At 41.8% G+C, this 13,042-nt stretch overlaps 1 protein-coding gene across 1 annotated transcript in view; it reads left to right on the forward strand.

Moving 5' to 3' along the window:
• dync2h1 (dynein cytoplasmic 2 heavy chain 1) overlaps positions 1-13,042 on the forward strand; it is a 407,325-nt gene that overhangs the window by 18,224 nt on the left and 376,059 nt on the right. The window contains exons 14-24 of the mRNA XM_084065527.1: positions 928-1,123; positions 1,893-1,988; positions 2,136-2,297; positions 3,069-3,167; positions 4,006-4,145; positions 5,197-5,425; positions 8,450-8,577; positions 9,268-9,383; positions 11,319-11,446; positions 12,212-12,361; positions 12,807-13,012. Coding sequence (XP_083921653.1) covers positions 928-1,123; positions 1,893-1,988; positions 2,136-2,297; positions 3,069-3,167; positions 4,006-4,145; positions 5,197-5,425; positions 8,450-8,577; positions 9,268-9,383; positions 11,319-11,446; positions 12,212-12,361; positions 12,807-13,012 — 1,650 coding nt within the window. The remainder of the gene's footprint in view (positions 1-927; positions 1,124-1,892; positions 1,989-2,135; positions 2,298-3,068; positions 3,168-4,005; positions 4,146-5,196; positions 5,426-8,449; positions 8,578-9,267; positions 9,384-11,318; positions 11,447-12,211; positions 12,362-12,806; positions 13,013-13,042) is intronic.

The raw sequence follows: 13,042 nt of genomic DNA on the forward strand, positions 1-13,042 counted from the left end.
TAAACTTTACCCAGGTATCTAGTTTGTCGCCGTTCGACCTTCCTAGCCCGTGTTATTATCTCTTTGACTGCCAAGGATGAGTAAACTTGTCAATTAGCACTTAGTCCACAGTGCCAAACACGAGTTTGACGAGTTGGGGGTTTTCAGCGGTTTCCCACCCGATGGCGCTGTTATCTACCCTATGAAGGATGTTTTCAGAATTTCGGAATTGACGTAATAAAAAAAAACTAGACCATACCCGGTGAAGGGCGCAGACGAAAGTAGTTGCAAACTTGGGGTTAATGCACGTCCTGTCGCGCGGTTTCTCCCCCGCGCACGTCCCGTCGTGGCGCCCCCCCCCCCCCCCCCCCTCCCTGGCGCCCCCTCCCTCCTAGAATTATAGTAGGATAAAAGCTTGTTTACTTCCTGTTTATTTCCTGAGGGAAATGGCTTTTTTTCCCACGAAACTCCCGCGACCTGTGTGCGTGAAATGAGGCGATCTCCGTGCGGACAGATATCACGGAACATATTCAATGATTTTTCAAAACACTCGTTTTCGCTGGCACTGGGGTGACACTATTACACATTTACTCTGGCAGTTAAAGAGTTAAAGAAAAACGAGCGACAATGGCCAAAACGAAAAATCGGCGAACGGAAATCGGCAAAAGTGGCCATTTTCAAGATGTTTTGTCCATTATGTCTGGAACGGAAGGTCCAATCTGCTCAGTTCAAAGCTTGTTGGATCGTGACTTTGAGGACATAATGATACCTTTTTTTGGTATTTGGGGTTTTCGGGCCTAAAAGTATGGTAATTGTTCGGGCCGGGCCGTCATTTTCAGGCCCGTTCTCTACTCAATACCCATGATTGCAGTTGAAATATAGAGCTTGCAGCACCTTCAAGAGACACTGGTTTGCTGGAGTGTCATGTCTTCTCTCCTCCTCGTCCAGTCTCCAGGCCAGTAACCGTGTGATGGACCTGGACCACGTGGACGGCAGTCTGAAGATCCAGTACTCTGACAGGCTGGTCAGTCTGCTCAGGGAGGTCAGGCAGCTGTCCGCCCTGGGCTTCCCCATCCCGGCCAAGATCCAGCAGGCCGCCAACACCGCCGACAAGTTCTACAGACAGGCTATTGTTCTGAAACAGGTGAGATAACGCCCGCATACTATAGAGCAGTTGTTCTCAGCATCACATTGGAACCACTTTAACCATATTTTATGCTTTGGCAATTAAAAAATAGCCTACAAGCTACAAACCGGCTATTTTCTTTTTAATATAAAAGTCTTGGACATTTTTGAAACATGTTGAATCATTTACAAATGTTTTAAAACACAAATTTCTCTCTCTTCTGGGTGTCCTTGGCACAAACTCTTTTCCGATGGAGGTCTGCGGGCAAATACATATCAGTTTGGGGGTCTTTGACATGAAGAAATTTGAGAACCACTCCTAGAAGCACTTTATTGTGTGCACTTATGATGTATTATTATCTCTTTTCTGTATAATGTAGTGCTCAAATTGATCATCAATTAACTTTTGACACGTGTTAAACAAGCAAGTAAGATTGTCATTGAACTGTACATTTAAACACTACATTAAGTGTTAACACTAACACTCGATTGTAAGTTTACAATCATAGACATTTTTTCTTTGTCATCTCATAAATGAAGTACCGTAAATTTCGGACTATAAGCCGCGACTTTTTTCGAATTTTTCGACCCTTCGGCTTATATAACGGTGCGGCTTATCTATGGATTTTTATAGCTAACGGCCACTAGGGGACCTCCTAAATCTAGGGATTTTACACCCGCGGCTTATAGTCCAGTGCGGCTTATATATGTACAAATCATTCAATTTAGCTGGTGCGGCTTATAGTGCGAAAATTACGATAATTGTATGTGTGTGGTTTCTATTGTAGGTGGCTCATTTCTACAACACCATCGACCAGCAGATGATTCCCTCACAGCGACCCATGATGCTCGGCCTCGCCCTGTCCTTTGAACAGGTTATCAAGGTACAACGCTGCCTACCCTGTACCCCTGTTTTGGTGAAATACTTCTTGAAAACGAAAGCTGTGCCAGGGTTGAAGTTTGGTTTGGATTGTTATAACGTCCAACACTGGCGTGTAGAAGTTCACGTTTAGCCTGTACCTCTATTGCAGAATCCTCGGTCCCAGTCCAAGGAGTCGGGTGGGAAGGTGCAGATCACGTGGGACAACCCTAAAGAGCTGGAGGCGTACATCGGCAAGCTGCAGTCAGCAGCCGAGAAGCTGTCCACTGAGAACAGGAAGCTGCGCAAGTGGCACACCGACTTCATCGAGAAGGTAATCACACTAACGGATAAAACGTTTATAAAACGTTTATAACATTGGTTCTCAAAGTGGGGTCCGGGGACCCTCAGGGGTACTTGAGGGACAGGAACCAAATGGACCCTTATGGGTCTGTAACTCTGAGAGTGTACAAATGGTACCCTAACCCTAAGTACCCTAACCATAGGGTTAGGGTACTCTCAGAGTTAAATTAACATTGGTTTTACAATGTGAATTGGGGTCCCAAAGGTATAAATGCCATTAAATGGGGGTCCGTAGCCTAATGCATGTCAAACTGGGGGTCCTTGAAATTAAAATGGTTGAGAATCACTGCTAGAGAACCGTAAAAACCTTCTCTTATTGGGGTCCCTGGCTTATCTTTTCAAATGGGGGTCCGTGGGGTAATAAGTGTCAATTAGGCCCTTGACATGAAAAAGTTTGAGAACCACTGGTTTATAACACATATCTCTGCATGGCCCTTGGCCATTCTTAAAGGGAAATTCCACTGATAATATACCAACTTGTACAAACAGTAAAGACACTTATAGTGGAATTACCCTATACGTAATGCAGGGGCTTCTTTTAATAACCTGGTGAAGATAGTCCATCCTATATATATGGCCATAAAAAGGACAAAGACTAACAGATACAGAGATCACCATTATGGGCATATCAGTCGGATTGGCTGTGCCACGTACTGTAAGTGTGAGGGCTGAACTTCTAGTGTTTCCCCAATTCGTTTTTAGTTTTAAAAATTGAAAGTTGCCGTGTGTGTGCCTGTGTCAGGTTGTGACTCTGATGAATGTGGATCTATTGAGACATCAGCAGCGATGGAAGGATGGACTTCAAGATCTACGCACCGGCTTTGCTACTCTGGAGGCCCAGGTTGAGTATTCAGACACAAAACATCAATAAATACATATTATAATTTTCCCCTGATTTAATATATGGCTTAGAATGGAGGGTAACATACTGTTGACCTAGTTGACAAGCAAATGTTGTCTTACTCGTGCCTTACCTTTAGCTTATCACCTCTTTTTGAAGTGTTTACCGAGGAAATGTCTGCGTGTGTGTCTGTGTTTGTATTACTATACTTGTGAGGGCCAAATGTATAGTAGAATTTGAGAAATAGTGAGGACATTGTTAGGACAATTTTCTATATTATCTTTATATACATTATAGTTGGGTTGGGTTGTTAGGGTTATAATTAGGAAAAGATTCAGGTTGGGCTTAGGATGAGTCTTTTAGAGGTTTGGGTTTATAGCGTCTGTGTTAGAGTTGCACCTGATTCATGCTTAGTTGTGCCTTGGTGTTGAGCAGGCCTGTCCCAGAATAAGAATTTATATAGTTGGATTTGGATCTGATTGGACAAATGTTGCCTTTAGTCGACTGGTAGTCGAATCATGAAAGAGGATCATTCCTTTTGGGCTGTGGGGGGTGCTTAATGTCAGATTTAACATATTCTTGATTGGTTTCTCCCAATAAATCATGATATATATCCTATTTTTGGCAAACTATTAATTAATTAACATAACAAATTAGGCCAATTGTTTTCAGTTTTTTGCATGATTCGACTGAGGGATTGGCAGTCGAATCAGACTCCCTCGATCGATTAGTCGACTATTCGACTAATTGAGGTCAGGCCTAGTGTTGAGCACCAAAAATAGCAGATATATAAGCTCACAACGTACGTGTGTGTGTGTGTGTGTGTGCGCGTGTGCAGGGTTTCAGGTCCAGTGACATGCGCGCATGGCATCAGCACTGGAACCACCAGCTGTACAAAGCTCTGGAGCACCAGTACCAGACAGGACTGGAAGCTCTCAATAAGAACCTGCCCGAAATCCACGTCGACCTCACCTTCAAGTGAGTATCCCCCCTTCTGACAAGGTTAAGGTTCAGTGAGAAAGTAATGTTGCACATAAAGTACATCTTCTGGGGACCCCCCCCCTTAGGGTCCCGACCCCCACTTTGAGAACCACTGCCCTAAGCTACATCTGCCCTTGAATGAATGAGCCTTCATTGTGGATGAAACAACATAGACGTCATCCACTTCTCTGTAGGCCTGTCACAATTATTGCATAATAATCGTCTAATCGCAATCACAATAATCTTTTGCATAATCGTTGCCATGTTGAAACATTTTCACACATTTCCAAATATAAAAAAAAAGCAGAAATAGCAGATCTACAAGCTTACAACGCGTCACTATGCTATTATGACGATTATGCAATTATAAAATTATACATGTATAAAATGATTGTATAAATTGTATAAATGATTGTATAAATTGTATACAATTATTAAATGTCAATATCTTTTTATACGTTGAAGTTATGTGTCATCTGCCCTGTGCATCTTTTGATTACGGAGCTTAAAAGGCAAACAGAAATGATTTGTACTCTTATGTTCCAATGTTCGATGCTGAACACACAATTAAATCGTTTTATTATTTGAAATTATTTTAGTGTTTAATCGTCAACTTAACCATTGAGACCTGAAGCCGATTCTACATGTCTCCTAAATCTCAACAGTATTCTGAAAAACGTATGTTTCTATATCAGTGGTGCTCAATCCTTTTCATGTCAAGGACCCCCAAAATTATATGTATTTGGCCGCGGACCCCCATCAAAATATTTTGTTCCAGGGACCCCCCAGAAGCAAAGATTTGAGTTAAAAATGTTCGCTTTAAAAATATATATATTCAAAGATTTGCACACATTTTCACGATTTTTCAAAAATAGCAGATCTACAAGCTGCCGCGCTATGAGCTTGTAGATCTGCTATTTTTGAATAGCCCAAAGTGTAAAATAATGCTTTTTAGCTCAAATCTAAAAATGACACAGTTCCAGGTCTTAATGGGTTAAATGTGTAATGGTGACAGCCCTGCGTCTCTGTCCTCCTTCCTGGCGTACAGACAGGGGAGGCTGCAGTTCCGTCCGCCCTTTGAGGAGGTGCGGGCGCGCTACTTCAGGGAGATGAAGCGCTTCATCAGCATCCCCAACCAGTTCAAGGGGGTCAGCGCCCAGGGGGAGGAGCTCATCTTCGGCGTCATGATCGACAGGAACGCCTCGGGGTTCCTCACCATCTTCAGCAAGGCAGAGGACCTCTTCAGCCGCTTGCTGACCGTACAGGACAAGTTTAAGGTGCTGACCCAGCCAGATATGATCATTGTCATTTATTGCAATGAATTGAAATAAAAAGAATCCTCAATGCAAGACGATGTCAGTGGCACTCGTTTGGCGCAGCAGGGGTTAAGTGCCTGCCCACCACCGGAGTTTAGGGGTCGAATCCAGTGGTGTCAAGTAACTAAGTGCATTTATTCAAGTACTGTACTTAAGCACAATTTTGAGGTATTTTTTTACCTGTAATTACAATTTTCTATACTTTTACTTCCACTCCACTACATCTCAGAGACAAATATTGTACTTAAGACTATGATTGAACTATGTATGCAGAGTGGCTTTCTTTTTAGCTTATACATAGGTTTTGTGTAAGACTATGTGGACCACACAGCTTGGAGCGCTCAGGTGGCACAGGGGTAAAGTACCTGACCACAGAAGTGCATCGTGTTGGACCATCTCAATGCGACACATTATGAGCTTGTAGATCTGCTATTTTTTATACATTTTTTTAGATTTTTTTTTTAAATTATCCACCACTGGATAAAGCAAAATAAATAGGGCTGGTGAGTCAATTTGTGTTTTTAGTTAAAAAAAAAATGTCGGTACTTCCAGCTATAATAGTCCCATGAGAAGATTCTGGTACATTACACTTCCCTCTTCAGATACTGTAAGCCATGTATTATTTGCCGTCGGGCAGAAACCTCTTATCTCCATATTCTACATTTTTGTGTTTTTTTTTTGGTAAATTAAAGCCCTACTTGATCATACTACAGCGTCACACAGAAGCACCAAAAGTAGCAGATCTGCATGCTCCAGCTTGCAGATGTGATGCTTTTGCCGATTTTGAATTTGAATCCTGAAAAGTACCACTTTTGGACATAATGAGGTTTCCATCCGACAGAGACGATACAGTGCTTAATGTGGAGGTGGGGAAACCCTCCACCCACGTTAAAGTTCTCACCTCACCTCGCTGTTCTGTCTCCTTCACTTCTGCTTTTTTCTTTCTAATCAGAACCCTGTGTTTCATTGTGGTTTTTGACACCTTTTCACAACTCAGCCTTGGTAATCAAAACCACTTCTTCATAACAAACTACATAGATAGATAGATAGATACTGTAGGTAGGATAATATGTTTATTGTCTTTGTATGGAACATACAACAACATGTTTTTTCATCCACTTCAAATCCACTTTTTTTTTCATCCACTTCAAATCAAATCAACAAAGAATTACAGATACAGCATCGTTATGCCATAAATATAGATATACTGTTAGTCCGTCATATTAAAGTCATCATAGTCTGTTGTTAAATAAAAAACATCCATAATACATACAATATTACATCTTAAAATACGAAGTTAGACCACAATAAGCCATCCACTCGATATTGCACTTGCCCAATAGTGTGTGTGTGTGTGTGTGTGTGTGTGTGTGGGGCGGGGGGGGGGGGTTACACTCATGGTGTTCCACAGTAGTTGTGGTTAACCATTGTTCTGTTTAGGTTCTGTGAAGTTCATTAACCTTTTATTTTTGTGGGTTCCTGTATGAGTATGTATACAGTCATACAGGAAAAACGTCAAATCACAACCAAGATTTCCACGATGTCTCAAGATGCCATTGGATGTTTGGTGACAGTTTTGTAACATAATGCTATACTTAGTCTACTTAGTTGGCTTGCACAATTTTCAAATTCTTACATCAGAAGGGTTGAAAATGATTAGAAAATTGAGCGGATGTTGTACACGCCCACAACATTTGCAGTGTCAAGGAAGGGGGAAAGAAATGGGCGTGGCCTTTGTGGGGAATTGCCTCATTATCCAAGGAATTCAGGGATTTTTAAAAGGTATTCATTTTATTTTATTGTATAAGTTATGCAGTTCCAAAGTTATAGGCCAAAAGGTGTATGTGTGTGTGGTTTTCTAGTGTCTTAGTCCTGACGCATGGGATTATGTATGAATGTGAGTGTAAATGTGTGTGTGTGTATATATATATATATATACATATATATATATACATATACATATATATATATATATATATACATATATATATATATATATATATATATATATATATATATATATATATATACATATACATACACATACACATACACATACACATACACATACACATACACATACACATACACATACACATACACATATATATATATATATATGTTTTAAAGCCAACATTTTTAACTCCGATCTGTGCTGGGGGGGGGGTTATTTTTTAATAGCCAAATAAATCTAAAGTGATCAGACGAGTAGTTCACACACAGTACATGTGTATCGGGTGCACGGTTGTGGCAGAACCGTCTTAGAAAGGAATACCACCAGCACTCACTTTGATCCATTTAGTCATCCACCCCCAGCGTGATGATTCACGCTGAGGAAGGCCTGGGGGCCGAAATGTCTGCCACATGATCTGCTGCCTGGGGGGGAATGACTAAAATAAACAAGAAATCCTAAATGGATCAAAAGTGAGCGCTGGTATTCCTTTTAATGGGTTAATCTTTTGGCAGGTCTTTTCTCTCTGCATCAGTGCAGCTGGAGTATCAGACTGTGCTAGCGTACGTGACAGGACACTCTCCATGGTAAAGCCATAGAAGTTGACGAGCAGGTTCTGTGGAAGTCTGTTGTGTTTAGACCTGGAACACCAATACGTAACTATACCTTTCAATCCGGGAACCCCTTTTGGTGTAGAGCTGTCGCTGTGTACAGTATATTGCAACATTAATTTTTGTAATTTATTTGAATTAAGACAATCAGAAAACTTAGGTCAGGATTTAGAAGGCGTTTTTAGAATCGGCCTCAGGTCTAAATGGGTTAATGTCTTCATGAAGAAGAGACGTTTCTGCTCCAAGTCAAGGTCCTCTGAGATATGCACTCTGAGGAGAGACCCTCTCAACCCCCCCCCCCCCCCCCCCCCCGATACTCAGACCCCTGTGATGCGGCTTTTTGTAGTCAAAGTGCACTAACGGTATAATTTGGTGTTTGGGTGTGTGCGTGCTCATGCATGTGTGTGCGTGCATGCGTTGCAGGAATGGGTGGTGCTGGGTCAAGTCGACATGGAGAGACTGGTGGAGAAACACCTGGACACGGTCCAAGACTGGGAGAGGAACTTCAAGGCCCTGAAAGCCCGGGGCAAGGAGTCTGAACGGCTGCCCAGGTACAGCACAACACAACACAACACATATTACTCTGGCAAAGCATCAGTGCTACGTTTAACTCCAAACAGCGTACAAATGTAACCAAATGGAGCTGCAGGGGTCCATTTGGTTACATTTGTACGCTCTTTGGAGTTAAACTGACAATTTTACTGTGTCATAATTATTGTACTCTCAATAAACATGACATAAAAATGACACAAAATTTGTGTTACAAAGTAGAGATAGGAGAGTTTTATTGTTTACTCATGACAGACTTGCCAGTTATTTGTTTTTAACAGAATTTTGACTTGAGTTTGTGTGTACGAACAAATTCAGCTAAGAAGGAGATTGATGAATCAGGCTGTGCTCGTGGAAATGCTCCCACGTGTATTGTATTGTTGCTGTCGGATGGAAACCTCATTGTGTCCAAAACTGTAACTTTTTTGGATTCAAATTCAAAAATAGCAAAAATAGCAGCGTTGTGAGCTTGTAGATCTGCCATTTCCGCTACTTTTGTGTAACACTGTAGCGTGACGCAGTACGACATAGATTTGCGGAAGAAAAAAAAAACATACAAATGTTGAATATAGAGATATGATATTTCTGCCTGACAGCAGCGATATGTGCGTAAGCACGTTCTGTGAGTGAGGCCCATCGTTCTTCAATCCTCTCCCTCCCTCCCTCTGTCCCTCCATCTTCCTCTCCATCAGTCAGGAGAAGGTGGACTGCATCATTGTGAACTGTGAGCCGGTCAAGGCGGCCATCGACGACCTCATCCAGAGGCTGTTTGACACCTTGCTAACGTCCCTTAAGAGGTCCATTCAAGGTACGGAGCGCTTCATTTCCAGCCACACACGCACTGTGTCTCGGTATCCACAATGGGACCGGCCCAGCTCCAATGTTGATCTCACACTTCATGTGGCCATCCTGTGACTTAAGTCGTTTTTTCAGCCGTTTTAGCACACGCACACACACTATACCCATTCAGCTGTGGCACCCATCTTCTGCACCCCCCCGTGTCATTAACTCATTCCCTGCCAAAAACGTAAAAAAACGTAATTATTTCCAATTACCAATTCTGCCAAGAACGTAAAAAACGTAATTTAAAAATAAATAAATAAATTTGACCCAAAGACCAAGGAGATATGATTTTTTGAAGATCTAGACTCCCATCCACTTCCTTGTTAACTTAAAACTTAAACATTCTGTATCTCGGCTCCTGAGTACTTTTTTTTTTTTCAATCAAAAATCTCTGGCAGTCGGCAAACGGCCAGCAATAATTCAGGCAGTGAATGAGTTAAAAGCCTGCGCCCAACGTGGGGCTCGAACCCACGACCCTGAGATTAAGAGTCTCATGCTCTACCGACTGAGCTAGCCGGGCCTGTTGAACACATGATACACCCCCCATTTGGTCTGACCTTTGACATCTCCACACTGAAGTGTGAAGATTTTGCACCGACACTGACACTGACACTGACACACACACACACACACACACACACACACACACACACACACACACACACACACACACACACACACACCCACCCTTGCGGAGCCACACCCTAAAAAGGAAACATTTGATCTAGTTTTAGTAGTTCATTCAGATAAGATTCAGCTAAACTTCCTCCTTTAATCATTACTCATTTTAATGTCTGAGGAACCAGAACAAAATAATTGTATGCTTATGTACCCGTACAAAATACTTTTAAAAAGTCATTCAAATGTCTTAAGTACAAGGTCATTGACATTTGAACATTTGAATTTCTTAAAAATAGACTTCTCTCATCTTTTCTCTTCATTTCTCTTCATTTGACCGTGAGGTTTTTCAGTGAACACAAACAATGTTTCTCCCATTGACAGTATTTTTTTTAAGTCATTCAAATGTTGAAATGAAAGGTCATTGACATTTCAACATTTGAAATCGTCCTTTCTCTTCATTTTCCACATTTCTCTTCATTTGACCGTGAGGTTTTTTCTGTGAACACAAACCAGACGTCAATACCAGAGGGCTCACACCCCCTCGTTTTCCGTTTCTCTCATGTTCCTCTTTTAACTCTTGCTTTTACACATTAATACACACCACAATAGGAAGGAGGAGCCCCCTTCTCTTTATTTTTTAGTCCCTCTTCCCATTTAATTCTCTCCCCATTCTTCTCTCCCCTCTGTCTGTGCTCATGTTCAGTGGTGGAAAGTAACTAAGTACATTTACTTAACTACTGTACTTAAGTACAATTTTGAGGTATTTGTACTTTACTTGAGTATTTCCAATTTCCAATACTTTTACTTCTACTCCACTACATCTCAGAGGCAAATATTGTACTTTTACTCCACTACATATACTTGAAAACTTTAGTTACTAGTTACTTTTCAGATATAAACTATGATATAATGAAACATACATTAACCACTTTAGCCATATTTCATACCTAGGCTATTTTCAAATATTTTGTACTTTTACTTTTGGAACTTTAAGTATATTTTGATGCCAATACTTTTGTATTGGCATCCGTTGTATTGGAATTCCGGACTTTCACTTTTAACAGAGTACTTCTACATTGCAGTATTGATACTTTTACTTAAGTAAAACATTTCAGTACTTTTTCCACCACTGTTTTTTAGTCCCTCTTCCCATTTAATTCTCTCCCCATTCTTCTCTCCCCTCTGTCTGTGCTCATGTTTTTCATTCCCTCTCTCTCCTTGTCTTTCTCTCCTCCCCTGTCCTCTCCTCTCCTCCCCTGTCCTCTCCTCCTCCCTCCAGGTCATACTCAGAGCATAGAGAGCTTTGTGTCTGAGTCCTCGGAGGCCTTGTCCAGCCGTCCAGAGAGGGTAGAGGAGATCTCAGAGGCCAACAGCAGACATGCACAGATAAAAGCCCGCAAACCTGAGGCAAGGAAACGTGCACACATGCACACATGTGCAAACCGTGTGTTATTTTTCAGGAAATGAAAGGAAAAGAATAAGTGTTCCAGTGGATTCAATGCAGTTATTATTTAGTCACAAGATCTTGTTGATCTAAAACACTTTGGCTATTCAAAAATAGCAGATCTGCAAGCTGCCGCGCTACGAGCTTGTAGATCTACTATTTTTGAGAAAACGTGAAAATGTGTGCAAATCTTTGAAAATATATTGTTTATAGTGAAAAAAAACTCTCTTCTTTGCTTCTGGGGGGTCCCTGGAACAAAACATTTTGAGATGGACGTCGGCGGTCAAATACATATCATTTTGGGGGTCCTTGACATAAAAAAGTTTGAGGACCACTGATATAGAAACATACGTTTTGCACATATGTATAAAACCCACATACGGTACACACTTAACCACTTTCAACCCATGGTGTCCCTATTTGGACATAATCATTATAGGTGAAAGTTTTCAAAAAGTGTCTCATATATTTTTTCTAAATACCAGATTGGCTACGTATCTTCCCTAGTTACGTGACACTTTGACATGACAGAGTATAAAATAGGGTATTCATTTATGAAAAAAACAACTATTAAATACGGGGATACAGTGTTTCTGCCCCACAGCCATGAAATGGTTTGCATGCAAGTGTGCGGAACATCGACAATGTGGAAGAGAGCATGTGTGTGTTTATTGACACGTGTGTGTGTGTGTGTGTGTGTGTGTGTGTGTGTGTGTGTGTGTGTGCAGATCCTGCCTCAGTTCCAGTGTGCGGAGGAGAAGAACCGCCTGCTGCGGGCGGTGGCTGGAGGTGGTGTGGACTCTCTGTCCTCCCTGAGGGCCAAGTGGGACAAACTGGAGCTCATCATGGAGAGTCACCAGCTCATGATCAAAGAACAGGTGTTACACACACACACACACACACACACACACACACACACACACACACACACACACACACACACACACACACACACACACACACACACACACACACGCAGTAAACATACTCATAATATGAAGCCGTGCCTTCCTACATACATACATGATCCTGGTCATAACACCGTTGCTTATGAGCAAAATCAATAATTTGATGCAAAATATTGATTTTTAAAGAATCTACAGCAGTCTGGTATGAAGACATAATAATAAATGACCAATCAGAATTTAATATTCAGTAAAGCTGTGTAATATCTTATCTTTTATCTTCTATCCTCGATCATTATCTTTCTTTAAACTTTGTCCCTCTTTCTTTCTTTCTTTCTACTTGTTTGTTTGTTGTTTGTTTCCTTCCTTACTCCCTCCCTCCCTCCCTCTCATCCTCCCTCCTCATCCGTCTGTCCAGGTGGAGGCCATGCGCAGTAATGCAGAGGGTCGTATCCAGGCGTACCGGGCGGACCTGGAGCGCTTCAGGGCCCGCTGGGACCAGCTGAAGCCCAAGGACGAGGTGCTGGAGACGGGCGACCAGGCTGCCCTGCTGGCCTGTCTGCAGACCATCAGAGACAAGCAGCAGGAGTTCAGCGAACTGGAGCTGGTGCGCACCAAGCTGCTGTGAGTGTCTGCACTATTATTAACCCATTA

The sequence above is a fragment of the Gymnoscopelus microlampas genome (genome assembly GCF_963454915.1).
Source record: "Gymnoscopelus microlampas genome assembly, chromosome: 8".
NCBI classification, from domain to species: domain Eukaryota; kingdom Metazoa; phylum Chordata; class Actinopteri; order Myctophiformes; family Myctophidae; genus Gymnoscopelus; species Gymnoscopelus microlampas.